Here is a 14,627-nt window from a genome sequence, read left to right as displayed (position 1 = left end):
GTGTAGACAGAGAAAGCGTTGAATTCATTTAGACGGGGCTCTAAGTAGGCTACTGGCATAGCTGCTGCAAGATGAGCCAAACACTCTCCAAGAGCTGGTCTCTGCCTGTAAATGTGAAGATGCAAAAATGCTCCACTGTGTCTATTTCTGAATTACTTCAGAAGACTTTCTAATGATAGTAGATATGGACTTACCTCTCAACATGTGGATTCTTGACGGTCCCTAGGGAGTAGATGCTACACATGGTGCGATAGCATGACATCTGTACATCATCCACTGTATGTAAGCAACAATGACAGGTACAGTTGTGTCAAAATAAATAAATGAGTACTATGTGAAATCAGAAATAGTGTTGACAGCACTCACAGATGACATCATCTCCAAACTGGTGCTGAGCGATATGATCAAAGAGTGAGGTCAGCACTGGGAGCAGGGCAATGGTAGTGTAGTTAATGTTCTGAGACACGCCTTTAACTTGCTTTAAAGGAGAGAAGCAGCACATGATTGTAGACTATCTAAGATTTGATGTTAAACAGATAGTATGGCACAAACAGAGACAGCAATATGTGCAGGGCTACTTCAAATATTGTTTATTTCTATTACCTGATTGCCTTTGGACACTTTGCCCAGTTTAAGGTTCTCTACCATCTTCTCTATATCATCAGCAGCACTCTCAAAGAAAGAGCGCAGCCCTGCTTTCACAATCTCAGGCCCTGACTTCATAACTGTCCTAATAAAGTAAACAAAAGAGATAATGAAAAAAAACACAACAGAAACATACTCATCCTCTGTCTTTATGAAAACATTTTAAAAAATACTACACCTTGCATCCAGTGACCGTGCCAAAATGTGAAGACAATTAACAATTCCTGGAGCATCCGTTCCTGCACATACAAACACAGCTCTGCTGTTATGAATCCAGATCACAATATACTGTATACACATATAAAACATGGGCAACTTTATTTACTATAACCTGGATGACTGAAAAATACAGGTTATAGTAAATAAAGTTGCCCATGTTTTATATGTGTAACTTTAGAAAGACTGCTGTTGAGAAATTGACAGCTTACCAAAGAGAGAAACTCTGTGTCTCACCAGGGCGGACATTTTACAGAAGATACTATGATGAGAAGGAAATGAAAAGGAAGGAAAGAAACGTGCAAGAAAACGCTGGTAGAATGGGGAATGTGATACATGAACACACACAAAACATACCATTTCTGTGTTATTTCTATATAAGAGACAGATTACCTTGCTATCATCTCCTTCTCTTTATTGGAAGAATGGCCCCCACTACCCAGAACTTTTGCAGGTGTTGACAAGAAGTAGAGGCAGTGGTTCTTGAAATACTGGTTGATTAGCGGCATCAAGATCTGAGAGAGAGTTTTCACATTTAGTACAGCAATGAGGACAGGCTGGGTCTTCTGGCTTTACACAGTAGTCTCACCTTGGCAAAGAATTTGATTTCCTGCTCATGAGGAGACTTTTCCACCCGTCCACTGCTTACCACAGCCTCTGTGAAGCACATTGCATAATATGACAGCATCACAGCAACACTGGCAACAAAGATCTACTTTAAATTACACCAATACAACTCTTATCAGATGCTACAGTATCCTTGCTCCACAGTACCAAGATGAGCGATGAACTCCTGGGCAATTTCCATCCACTTCAACAGCTTCTGCAGGAAACCATAAGCAAATCTCTTCTCGATGGATGAGATGTCAGATTCCATATCTTTCAGGCCCCTAAATTGAAGCAGAGTTTAACTCTATTACTTAAAACTAAAAATAGTTTGCTTGCTATGCTTCTGTTTTTCTTTTTTGTTTTGTACATTTAGTTCAGTTTTGTAACTAAAACATTTCAGAAACAATCTGTTGACACTGCTACAGAATGGCAGCTACTTTCTCCCAATCAATCTGTGTTGAATCAGGTTATTTTTATTGCTTTCAGCTTGATCAATATAGATATAAGCTGCTGCTCTTATGTTTGTGTCCTTTGAATAGGCAGGTGATCTGAAGATACTATTACAATTAACATAAACCAGTAAATGTGTTCGCAGATAAAAGGCTGCTGATGATGACTTTTAAAAGTATGAGATAAATACAATTCCCTGCTTAACATTCTATAAAAACTGTTCTCTTGCATTATTACCTAGTGACAGCATATCCATTAAGCTGCAGGAACTTGAGCAGCTCATAAGCCTTCTCTCTATCTCGAGCCTTTTCTTTTGCTGTTAGAGTATCATAGGGCACGAGCAGAGGATGTGTTCCACCTCCTACACAAACAGAAGCACAATCAGAACTGCTGAAGAAAGTGGGCATATACATTAGACATATACAATAACTAAGCTCCCTTCTCTCACAACAGGTGTAAAAAACTACCTTTGGACTGCAGTTCCAACTTTTTCTTCCGTCCCCAAGTGTTGTGGTAGTTTTCTGCCAGTTGTTCTGCCATGGACTGTGAACCAGCATTAACTGTGAATACTGATCATATGTTAAGATTATAGTACATACAATTCAAGCATTTACCGCTATACCTGTAGATCTCTTGAAAGAGCCATATGTGAGATATCAATGGGCTGCGGACTGTAACCATGGCTTGGGTCATAGGTTGCCTAGAACAGAAGAAGCCATCGTTATAAATACAACCAATAACACTGCTGCAAAAACAGTCTGAAATATTAGTACATTCATCAAACTGCTCTATACCTGAGCAGTCTGTGAAATTTTTCGCGACGCTGTCTTCTTCTTCTCTGACTCTTCTTCCTCTCTAGGTTTGTCTATGTTCCACTCCCATGCAAGCATGGCTTTGATTGACTCTTTGATTGGCCAACGATAGATCTCTTTGTCCTGCCATAAAAAATGCCAGTGTGATCAGAAGCAGAGACAGATGAGCTAAAAGCACATAAATACTCACTGTACACTATGATTGGGAGTCTACCTTCTCTGAGAAGGTTTTGTAAGGTCTCAGCATGGGATGAGTTTTTGCATTTTCATCCAGAACCTCACCATATGACCAGTTATTCTGGATCTGAAACACAAATGCATATACAATATGCATTGTAGTTTTCACTTATGTTTATAAACATAACAGCTTCCATCTTAGTTGCAATGAGTTTAAACCTATTTTATATTATAGTCTTATATTTTCTAGCACATAATGTAAAGCTGTTTTGATCAGTGTAGCAATATATGTTGCCTCTGAATAAGCTGAAGAACAGTATAAATCAAGTGTGAGCAGCTACAGTGAGTGAAAACAAGGGTTCTACCTTTTCAAAGGCCCATTTATCATGTGTATATTCAGCATATTTGTTGATAAAGGGATCCAGTCTCTCAGGGATGATAGTGCTGTGGTTGGAGGAAGAATCAGAATAGCTTTAATTATTTTACAGAGGAATGTTTATATGTCTTAAAAGGCACAATGACAAAACTCCTCTCACTTTGTGGTCTCCACTGGCTTAGGATCAAAATTTCCTTCTGCATCAACTGATGCCTTTTTCTCTGTTTTGGAGGAGTAGCTGGCATCTACATAGTCCGGAGGAATGGCTCCAGCAATGGCGCAGATGCATGGCATTGAAATTTTGAAAATATCAGCATCAAATTTCTGGAATCACAATAACAAGACAACAACAATATACCAATACACCATCTAATGTACCATCTAATATAACACAAAGAAAAATCTCACCTTGTGTGCTAGTGATTCAAAGATCCCCCAAAACAGTTTGCGTGTCAGATGCAGCTCCTCTTCTGATGCAACTCCAAAGTTGGCCCAACCATTAGGCAGGCAATAATACTTCCAGCAGCGCTCATAGTGATTGGTCAAAAGCTGTAGGATGCAAATAAAAATAAAAGTGAAAGAAAAAAATGATTCCCAGAACAACATCAGAACTCAAAGGAAAATTTTGTTTTTAATAATTTTCAAGCATGTAAAAGTCCTTATACCTTCAGAGGCATTTTGGCATATTCATTGAGAATGGGCACATCAAATACCAGCCGTCTCAGCAGGTGCTGAAGCATGGATGGACGTAGATGTCTAAAAGAAAGATAAATAATGTTAAGTTCAGCTACGAGCCTAGCAATATTAAATGACATGAAAGGTTTGTCATGAAGTTGGACTCACTTGCACAAAGCCATGAGGCACTCTTCAATTATGTCTCTTTGAGCCTTTGTGAAGGCTCGTCCACGAGAGAGCCGGTAGATTGTGTGCAACATGGAGTCAATCATTATGGCTCGGTGGTCACTGCCAGCAAAGAGTGGGGCACACTTGGTGATGAGTGGCAACACAGCAGAGCACAGGTAGCGGTTCAAAGCGAGGGCCATCTCTGTGGTGCTGAAAGCAACCTGTTGGACAAAAATTCTAGGAGTGAGTTAAATCCAACGGTATGGCTTTAATCCTCCTCTGAACTTGTTCCACTGACCATATATAGTATGACTGTATGCTTGCAAATTGTTTGAGGCTCACCGTGTCCAGGGAGGCAGCAGCCCTCATGTCAGGCAAGAAGCCCACCTCCAGCACATGAAGCAGGAAATCCTGGTTGTCAATACCATACACTCTGTCCAGAAACAGTACCATGGGAGCCTTGTGGTCTGGCACAAAACTAGCCGACATCTTTGGTTCTATGATGCTGTTGTCTAAGCATGACAAAAAAAACAAACAATTTTAGACAAAACATTAGCATTATGTTAATTTGGACAGAAGTGAACTGATGGCAGAGGAAGCTTTCAGCTATAGCTGTATACAGTACACGTAATTAAACCTTAAATGATAGCTAGTCAGGATACTGACACCATACTCTGTGTGATTAAATGAATTAACACTGATTAAAGCCACCTAATTACAGAAACTCAATATGGTCTCCCAAGTATTTACCTTTCCCAAAGGAAGGAATCTGAACAGACAGGCTGATGACTCCTACCAAATCCTCAATAGGGACGAGAGACCTCAGAATGGCCCTGATCCTCAGAGCCTCACCCTTACCAGCCTGGATCAACTATAGAGACAAAATTTCAGTTTGTGAGTAAATATTACATTTCCTATTTCTGTATCTTTCATTTTCCCCCTCAACCTGTTTGATAAGCCCGGTATGGTAGCTACTAAACAGCTTACGTGCATCTCTGGAGCACAGCGTCCCAGCAAGTCAATCAGGGCAGAGTAGAAGGACATGATGGAGTTTCCCAGGTGCACCCTGCTCTCCTCATGCTGTTCCTCTCCTCCAAACCTAGCAGGACAAAGACAGCGGCTTTAAATCTTTCTGTTACAGCAGCACTTGGGAGATAATGCACTTGCTGGTACCTCACTACATACATAGGAAAGCGTCTGTCTTTCTTAACACTAGGGCCATCCCTTGCAGGATCCTCAGATATTTTGATGGCCTCCTCTATTGCAGCCAGCAGACCATTACCACCCTCCCCTCTCAGAGCTGGACCAAAGCACTCAGGCCTGCGAATGAGGAGACGTACGACTACATTGGCATTCTCTTCTACACTCTCTCCTACAGGAGGGAAATAAAAAGATTATTAACAAGGGAGGCAAACAGAAACAATATGGACATTAGAAATAGCTATTCTAATGTGTAGAAAATTAAAAATCTGACCATTGACAAACACAGCAAAACGAAGAAAGTCAAGGTATTTCTCTCCACCACAAGGATTCCAGCCGATGTCAGGGTAGCCTTTAGACAGTAGCATTGGGCAGCTCTGAAGTCCACATCCAGCTAAATATTTCACAACCTGGAAAGACATCATTACATTCAAATGATTAAGAATTTTGCACAATACTTGTTTTGTACATGTTGATTATACTTTACCATTTCTAGGTCCTGCTCTTGGAGAGCCAATGCCAGCTCGTTGTTGTCGATACAAGAGGCTGCAGCCACATCCAAGGGAGTGGAGCCCCGCATTCCTGTAGTAGAGCACATAATGTGGAGTTTTATCACAGAGTAGGGTTTTATTTATTCACACATCAAGAATAATGCTGAAATTCAACAAAGATAATCACCAAGGCCGATGCTACTGTTCTGGAGAAGATAGCCGAGGTGATCAAACATAGAGCGCTGATTCTGACGACTGATGCGACAGAAATAACAGAGAAAGCGGCAACAGTTTGTCACCACTCGAGGGAATCTAATCTCCTGTTGGAAGAAACCATGTTACAAATATATAAGGTGGCTCTTCTCATCAACTTTTGTCTGTTGCCTTGAGGTAGTGGAAAGCAGGGTCTAGCTATAAATTCAGCATAGTTACAATGCACTTGAGTGGAACAATAAATATACCTTTGAGTCTCCACCACCCAGCACATTAACCATGACCTCCATGACAGTTTCATGCATGCCCAGAGCTCGCATCAAGTTGGGGTGCTGATAGAAAACTTTGTTATTCATGATGTTCCTAGGGGAGACAAAAAAAAATCAGCTAAATGTATAGTTTCAGTCACTTGGAATTATGAAAAGGTTCACTTCAAGAAAAGATATTCAGAGTAAATTTAATCTTATAAACCCAATGCTCTGAATCATAAGCCTCTCCTCTTCTGGACCCATCTGGACAATAAGCAGAGAGCGGATCTGGCCCAAGCACTCCAGCAGGTCCATGGTGTCCTGGATTGACACTGCATTGATAACGTAGGCCTTGGGAAGGGCACGCACAAGCTCACCCAGCCCATCATACTGCCTGTGAAGGAGGCTGAACATCATACGCACTAGCTCAGGGTTCTGAATAAACGACTCCTGGGCCCAGTGGATCATAGTATGAGAGATCAGCTCCTGCAACGTGCCTGGTGAACAAAGTATAGAGGGTTAAGAAATAATGCAAAAGATACTACACATTGTACTGCTTCTCTACAATTACTGACAAGAAAGCTGCTTTAATTAGGAAGGGACAACACATCACCTTACTGTCCAACACATTCTCTGTTTATAATTCACAAAAGATATACAGTAACTGCCATTTGTAATTTGTGACCATTCAACAAAATTTTACATTATAAGTTAGTGGTGTGTCTTCATCCATCCATTTTCTATACCGCTTAGTCCCAAACAGGGTCAAGGGGGGATACACCCTGGACAGGTCGCCAGCCCATCGCAGGGCTAACACGCAGACTAACAACCACTCACACACACAATAACACCTACGGGCAACGTGGAGATGCCAATCAACCTATGCTGCATGTCTTTGGACAGTGGGAGGAAGCCGGAGCACCCGGAGAGAACCCACGCAAGCACAGGGAGAACATACAAACTCCGCACAGAAAGGCCCAGCCGGGGCTCGAACCCGGAACCGTTTTGCTGTGAGGCAACAGCGCTAACCACTGCGACACCATGCTGCCCGTGTGTCTTCATCATAGGTTTCAATTCATATACAGATTATGGCTTCAATGCATTTCACTTTGAAGAGCTCAGCAAAGTGATTACTGGACAGTTTTAAGACTCATATTCTGATATTTGATCACTTGACATGGAGCAGTACTGTATTTCAATTTTCTCATGACATATAATCATTTACAAAAGATAAAGTTTTATTGCAGTATATGACATGCAAGGCTCACTTGGTTTTTTATCTTCCTGTGGCTCAGGCTCCACCTCTACCTTCTTCACACGCAATTTTTTCACCTTTTCCAACAAACGGAGCAGTCGTCCACGGACAGAATTATCCACTGCTTCCTCTTGTTCTTCTTCTTCAATATGAACACCTGAGAGTAAAAGGAAAGCGAGATAAAATGTAAAATATTGTAACTCATGTCTAAACGTGCCATCCAGTGTTAATTTTAAATGCTGATGTCGGTAGACATGTTCTGACAGATGAAACTCACCACAGTGTGTCAACAAGGCATTGTAAAAACTCAGCAGAGATTCGCGGACGGCATCAGGAACAGGGCAATCTTCATCCTCACTGCAATTCTTGAAGTTCATGAGCATGTTGACCTATACAACAGCAAGAGAAGTCACAAGCAGGAGTTTGATCTCATTGAACTTTATTTTCAAAGGCTAAGAATGGCAAATCATAGTTGTGAAAATATTACAGATGAAACATATGAATGACCTAATGAGAGGGAGTGATTTGTTCTTGGAAGAGTATATTCTTGCATGGAAGCACTGGCTGAGTTTGTTTGGCATGATATATCGAATGTGTTTTATCCCCAGTGAATGATTGATGGATAAGTTAGTCTTTCACTAAGCAGCTGGGCACATTTCATATCAGTTGTACTGATGATTCATATTGTATCACCTACAATTAGACCAGTTTTCTTCCAGAAAAAAAAAACACAAATGAATGAAAAACTGTAGAATTGCAGGGTAGATTCCTAACAACTTTTATAAGCAGCATTTGAGTATTTTTAGGATGTAGATTTTCTTTAAATTAGCCATTCTTGATACAGTTTACAGCAACAAACAACAAATGTACCTGCTCCTGTGGCGGGGAGCGAAATTCACGGGTTTTGCGGGCAGTCTCAGCAGCAGTCATGGTGAAGGCCAACATAAGTTCATTGTAACGCAGCTTCTGGTTGGACTGTATCTCGGTGACAAAATTATCTGAAAAGGCAGTGATGGCCTCCACTCTGTGACGTAGCTCACAGTCACAGAAATACTGCAGTAGAGTACACATCTAAAGGACAAAAGCAAAGCCAGTTACTAATACTGTACAGTACATGCTAACTGTATCACTGGAAAAAGAAGCTTTATTGTAAATTCTAAAATGACCTGCAGTTTGACAGACTCTGGAAGTTTCATCTTTAAAAGTCCTTGGTCCAGATATTCTTTTGTAGCCTCCCCACTTGTCTCTGCAGGTTTAATCTCTTTCTCTGTTTCCTCAGCTCCTTTCTCACCATTTTCTTGCTCTGTCTTGTTCACTGTTTCTTCATGTGGCATGGCAGATTCTGTCTCTTCTAATTGTTCCTCTTCCTCCATTTCCTCTTCCTCCTCCTCTTCCTCACCCAAGCCATCATCCTCATCTTCCTCTTCTTCATACTCCTCGGCTTCCTGCTCCTCTTCATTCACCGCTCCTATTCTTGGGGGTGCTTTCTGTTCCTTCTCTCCCTCCAGATTCTCCTCAGCAGGCTCCTCTGCTTTTTTGCCACTGAAGACAGTGGGCTCAATCATTTTCAAGATGTGTGTGACATCTTCATCATCAAACACACCCATGATGAGGAGGGTACTGATGAGCTTCAGGATGGGAACAAAATGAAACTCAACACTGCCTCCCACAGGATCTCTCATGGCTTGACCTCCATCTTGCACTGCCTCAGTCAGCATGTTCAGGGCCTTGGTCTTTAGAATCTGGAAATACAAGCATTTTTATTATTATTAGTGAATCAAGAGTTCCCTAAAATGCCAAACTTGTTCCACCTCACCTGTAATGGGATGACTGGACTCAGTGTGTAGATGTCTGGATCTGTTCCTACAAACCCATTGGAAGAAAAATGGTGTTTGGGTCGTAGACATGTAGTGAGACCAACCCCAGGTAAAGCAAGAGATTTGTCATAGTACAGGGTTATACATCGTGTTTCGTCTGTCATTGGAACTATGAATTCCTTGTTAGTTCCCAGTCGGTTCCTCTTGGCAGACTCCAGGTGCATGCTGATGAGCAGGTCGTAAAAGCCGCTCCTCATTGGTCCAGGTAGGTATGTGTTCTCTATTGCATAGAATAGCTGGGATTCATCCACATGGCTGCACAGAGCATGAGCCACACGGTTGTTCCCCAAAGCACAAACTGAGCCATACAGCCTCAGAGTATGATAGTGGAACTTCAGCAAGTCCATACGTTCAGACAGCTCCAGGATGTCAATACAGCTAGAGAATGCAAAGGGGGATCATTTTGCTGAAAGAAGTAGCACACTTTTTAGAATTCAAAGCAAACAGATATGCAGAATGCAGAGTGATGCAGCTCTGACCGGTTCTCCTCTGGGATGTGAAGGGCCATCATGGTAAGCGGCTCCTGACACTGCACCATCCAACCCAGTCTCTCACTGGCACGCCCTGTCTCTGGAGCCAGGAAGTGGTTAGGCATGCGGCTCCAGATGACTGGGGTTAACATCTGGACATCCAATCTAGGAGGGCACTGGGGGACAGGGTTCTTTCTTTCACTTCGGAACATGGCGGCTGAGATTGGCATGATGTTCTAGCAAGACAAATAAAAGTATTGTAAATTATGTAATACAGAAGACAGTTACATAACAACATTGGTGACGTGTAATTGTACAATAGAACTGATTTTGGGGATTGGTGCAGGCTGAGTGAAGTGATTCTTTGTGACTGACCTTGAGCTTGCCTAGCTCAATCTGAATCATATTCTGACTGGAAGGCAGAACAAAGACAGCGGGAAACAGTTTTGTGTTGGGCTCCACCTGAAAGAAGAGCACATATGGTTACATTAAATAAGCAAGACTTTATAAGGAACTGCAAGAATACCAGATTGTAGCTTATCTGACCTGATAAAATGTGTTCATCTCTTTTCCATTAGCAGTGAAAGTCATAAGTCCTGTGTCCAAATCAATGAGGCAGCCAATCACAAAATCCTCCTGACTGACTCTCGTCTGCTGGGAGCTGCTGAACTCCCCTCCACATACCATGTAGCAATTACTGCGTTTTATACTGAGGAAGTCAGAAAAATATCAGGGGTCAATATTTACTGCATTTTGGTTATTTTAAATGAAAACATGCTGCAATGCATTTGTGTCTGCAAGAGTAATATACCTGTCATGAATTTTGCCTTTATCATCACCTACAGTTACTGTTACATTTCTCACTTTGCTGATGTCAAAATGGGGGTCATACTGGTGATAGTCAGGCGTGATCCAGCCTGCCCACACGCCGCTGGGCTCTTGTCCCGCAAAAACCCGCACAGAATAATAGTACTGGTAAAAGAAGGAAGCGGGTGGGAAATTATTACAGTTTCAGGCAAAGCTGTTAATTTCATATAATGACAAATAAATTCATTAAGCAAATGCTGTAATAAAAGCACCATTGTTTATATTGAATGCTAGTGACTTCATCTACAGTTAACAGTATAAGCACAAATGACCAAGTCCTTACAAGGACTGATGGATAAGGATCATTTTAACTGGTTTCAGGTATTAAGTGCTCGCAGCTGTATGAGCTCACTTATAAGTAGATTAATACGATGACCTGGGCAGATTCAACAGTTTTTCTCAAAAAAAATAAGAAACCTTGATTGATAATGCAGCTATTCAGTGATGCTTATAACATAACTTATAAAGGTATTATAGGCAAATTATACAGTAAGGGCTTTAACTCCATGAATAAAAACTCAAGCCAATGCTTGAAAAAGAAAGCCAACATCTGAGGAGGCATGCCTCCAAATTTGGGAAACTCTGTCTACTTCCACTAATTCTCTATATTGGAGATCTTTCTGCTGGAAAAACCTGACTCGTTATTTTATAACTTGCAAGCAGAAATCTAAAATAAGCACATCTCAGTACCGCTGCTGGAGGGTGGACAATGTGTGTTCATATGTCTCCCTTCTGAAAGGAAGTAGGTGGTTTAGTTTGAGAAGCTTTGGACCTGCATTGTGATTTCTGTTTCACTTCCCTGTACCTTGGAAATATTCCCAAAGACTCCGTAAAACTGATACATATCTCCTGGAGATTTTTAAGGCCACAGGAAATAAGACTATTACAAAATACTGGCTCCAGTGGAACCCAATTATCATCAGCCTTTTCAACAACATAATCAACTTTATTCACTTAATGGAAAAAATGACTTTTTCTCTCTGACTCCAGAAGAAGAGGGAAGAATATTGGAAAAATGGGACTGTAATAAGCACACAGACTAATAATTCTGTCTTCCCTGAATGAATATCTTATGCTGCACTATGAGCTGTACCTGTGGTGTCCAGTGTTTCATTTTCTTTTATGCTGATTGTTTCATTTTGTCCCTGATCTTGTCTGCTCTATGTTCACCAAAAATAAAAAATATCAAAAGCTAAAAATAAATAAATTAATAAACATTATAGTCATACTGTAGTGGTGTTGAGGATGATGTCCGTGTCATCTCTGTCATCTGGCACCACATCTTCCACTAATCGGGGTATGGTGGGAACAACAGGGGGTGGTGTTATTAATGCAGCCTTCTTTGCCTTGAAAAGGAATCTGTAAATAACAGCAGCAATTACCCACAGGATATTCAGTCATTCATTTTCTACCGCTTAGCCCCCTGAACGGGGTCACGGGGGGGGGCCGGAGCCAATCCCGGCCGGCAATCGGGCGAAGACAGGGTACACCCTGGACAGGTCGCCAATCCATCGCAGGGCTCCCACAGGATATGAAAATGTAAATACAATTTCCTAGCTGCAGCCTTCTCAAAAACCCTTTACCCTTTCTCAAGCCACTCTACATGAATCTATACAAACCCTTTCTTCTTGCTTTTCTCCGTTGAGGCATCCTTCTCATTCTCTCCATTTTTGATGGCAGGCATCTCTTTAGGCACAGAGGGTTCTTTTTTCTCCTCCTCCTGCTCTTTGCGAGTAGCAGACTTCTTGAGTATTTCAAAGTCAGAATCTGGGTCCACTTCTACCACTTCATCCTCCGGAATGGTCATGGCACGAGTTAGAAGGGTCGTCCCTGCTGGGACTTTGAAGGTCTCGTGAAACTCTACTGGCATACTGAGTCTTAAGAACAGCAGATCCATATTAGCATTCTGAGATCCAAATGTCTTGTGGGTTACTTTGAGACAAGGAGCGGTTTCCACTGTCCCATCAATACGGGACACCTAGAGAATAAATTAAAGGGGCCAGTTGGTGATCTGGTACATATAAGTATTTTATCAAAACACTGTGACAATTAATACACAATACCTCAATGTGAGAATGATCAGCAGGCACAGGGATGAACTGTGGGAGGCTCTTGCTGAACCACATGGTAATGTCTCTTTTCATGTTGATAGCAAAAGGTTCAAATCCCTCCTGCAGGCCACAGATGGTAAAGTAACGAAGACTGCTGACATTCTGACCCAAGTTGATCCTGCCAATCTGGGACAGGCCCAGACTGCACACTGGTATGAAGCCTAGGGATGTTTGATACATGAATGTGCATCAGAAACACAAACCCACATGTGCTTATATCCAGTGGTTCTACCACAGTCTCTGTCAGATGTTACCGTACTTACCCTCTCCTATCTCAATATCCTTAAAGGCCATCTCTGAGCCTGAGTCACTGATCAGCATTTCTCCATTCAGTGTAAACATGATGTTCATCTCTGTGAGGTCAATCATGCAACCCACCACATCACCAGATTGCCACTGACGACCAAATGACTCGTTTCCCACATGCCAACGTTGGGCCTGAAAAACAGGACTGTTAATTTTAGATTTTAATATCACAGAAGCTTTGGTATCCTTCACAAACATGCAAACAAGGTTGTGTTCCCACCTTGAAGCCATTGAAGACATATGCTAACTCATCTGTACCAAGTTCAGTGTCTGCGTGAACACTGGGCCTGGCCCAGCCTACTCTCATCTCCCCAACTGTAACAGCCTCAAACTCAAAATACCACTTCCCCTGCGTGACAGCATAAGATTTCTCTGCTCTGAAAATTCTGATCTTATTTTCCCGGGAGTTGCCTGGTCCGTGCCCACCTACAATAGGACAAATATAATATTATTTAATAAAATAGCCTTTATATTTAATAAAAACTCTAAAAGCTAATGACAAATCTTGTAGGACTACATAAAAAATTCATGCCACCCATCTTGTATTATAGCAGTGCACACTTACTGCTCTCCTGGTCAGGTGGTTCTATGTTGTAACCATATCCGATGAGAGTGCGAACGGCTGCACAAACTGTGTCCCTGTTGGTCTTTTTAGTCTTTTCATCCAGTAGATTGTAAGGAACCAGACGGGGGTTGCGCCTGTTTACTATATCCTATACAAGAAAACATATGAAAAATAATAAAATAAACTTATTATTATTATTATTTTATTATAAATCATAATATTAACCTTTAAAGCACATCACATATCACAATATCTACACATAGTTATTACTACTACTATTATTATAGGGACGGATGGGGGTACCTGCACAATGCTATATGTCCAACCCTGGCGAACTCGGTCTCTTGCCCACACATTGTGTCCATTTTCTGCCAGCCTCTCCACTAAAGTGTTCTGATTAGGAGTCAACTTGACATGGCTGAGGTCCAGAGGGGCTGGTTTATATCCATTACTCTGCATGTAACTAAAAATGCTTTGCAATCAGAATGATAAAAGAGAGGCAATGTTACACAGTGAATCAAAATAAATGAATGCCTTGCAGCTCACGTTTTGGGAAGCTTGGTCTTCTTCAGATTCTCCTCTGCTTTCTCATCTCCCATTCCTACATGACAACCTAGTGCCAACAGAGTCCTTTGGAATGAATGATACAAGACATTAGAAAGACAAAGAGATGAAAGCACACCGCTACTAATTAAGTCAAGGCACTGACTTACTTGAGTGTCTCTCCTGACATTGCTAAATTATAAGTCCTCTCTGGTTCAGGCAGACTGTGGAAATCTAACAGGCAGGGGTGCAGCTTCTTGTTGTCATCACGAAACTTGACATTGAATTTAAAAAAGTAATAACAAAGATTTTTAAGGAAACCGTTAGTCTATACAACAACACTTCCTAAGGGA

General features: G+C 41.5%; 1 protein-coding gene across 1 annotated transcript in view; it reads right to left on the bottom strand.

Annotated features, from left to right (window-relative positions):
* The window catches only part of LOC109959404 (ryanodine receptor 1-like), a 49,892-nt gene that overhangs the window by 23,400 nt on the left and 11,865 nt on the right, over nucleotides 1-14,627 (bottom strand). The window contains 43 exon segments of the mRNA XM_020598718.1: nucleotides 3-105; nucleotides 195-276; nucleotides 367-478; nucleotides 604-730; nucleotides 824-884; nucleotides 1,074-1,123; nucleotides 1,255-1,376; nucleotides 1,451-1,518; nucleotides 1,636-1,751; nucleotides 2,158-2,281; nucleotides 2,388-2,463; nucleotides 2,543-2,620; nucleotides 2,715-2,855; nucleotides 2,947-3,036; nucleotides 3,275-3,353; nucleotides 3,446-3,609; nucleotides 3,694-3,834; nucleotides 3,951-4,041; nucleotides 4,129-4,349; nucleotides 4,471-4,640; nucleotides 4,879-4,999; nucleotides 5,116-5,227; nucleotides 5,314-5,500; nucleotides 5,603-5,738; nucleotides 5,816-5,910; nucleotides 6,007-6,139; nucleotides 6,281-6,395; nucleotides 6,504-6,777; nucleotides 7,549-7,692; nucleotides 7,813-7,924; nucleotides 8,406-8,606; nucleotides 8,702-9,277; nucleotides 9,352-9,790; nucleotides 9,892-10,118; nucleotides 10,258-10,344; nucleotides 10,429-10,591; nucleotides 10,694-10,854; nucleotides 11,979-12,108; nucleotides 12,369-12,727; nucleotides 12,813-13,021; nucleotides 13,124-13,298; nucleotides 13,387-13,592; nucleotides 13,732-13,879. Coding sequence (XP_020454374.1) covers nucleotides 3-105; nucleotides 195-276; nucleotides 367-478; nucleotides 604-730; nucleotides 824-884; nucleotides 1,074-1,123; nucleotides 1,255-1,376; nucleotides 1,451-1,518; nucleotides 1,636-1,751; nucleotides 2,158-2,281; nucleotides 2,388-2,463; nucleotides 2,543-2,620; nucleotides 2,715-2,855; nucleotides 2,947-3,036; nucleotides 3,275-3,353; nucleotides 3,446-3,609; nucleotides 3,694-3,834; nucleotides 3,951-4,041; nucleotides 4,129-4,349; nucleotides 4,471-4,640; nucleotides 4,879-4,999; nucleotides 5,116-5,227; nucleotides 5,314-5,500; nucleotides 5,603-5,738; nucleotides 5,816-5,910; nucleotides 6,007-6,139; nucleotides 6,281-6,395; nucleotides 6,504-6,777; nucleotides 7,549-7,692; nucleotides 7,813-7,924; nucleotides 8,406-8,606; nucleotides 8,702-9,277; nucleotides 9,352-9,790; nucleotides 9,892-10,118; nucleotides 10,258-10,344; nucleotides 10,429-10,591; nucleotides 10,694-10,854; nucleotides 11,979-12,108; nucleotides 12,369-12,727; nucleotides 12,813-13,021; nucleotides 13,124-13,298; nucleotides 13,387-13,592; nucleotides 13,732-13,879 — 6,726 coding nt within the window.

Source organism: Monopterus albus, unplaced genomic scaffold (genome assembly GCF_001952655.1).
Source record: "Monopterus albus unplaced genomic scaffold, M_albus_1.0 scaffold39.1, whole genome shotgun sequence".
In the NCBI taxonomy this organism is placed as follows: Eukaryota; Metazoa; Chordata; class Actinopteri; order Synbranchiformes; family Synbranchidae; genus Monopterus; species Monopterus albus.
The sequence above is the reverse complement of the archived record's forward strand: the minus strand, read 5'-3'. Positions and strand labels throughout refer to the sequence as shown.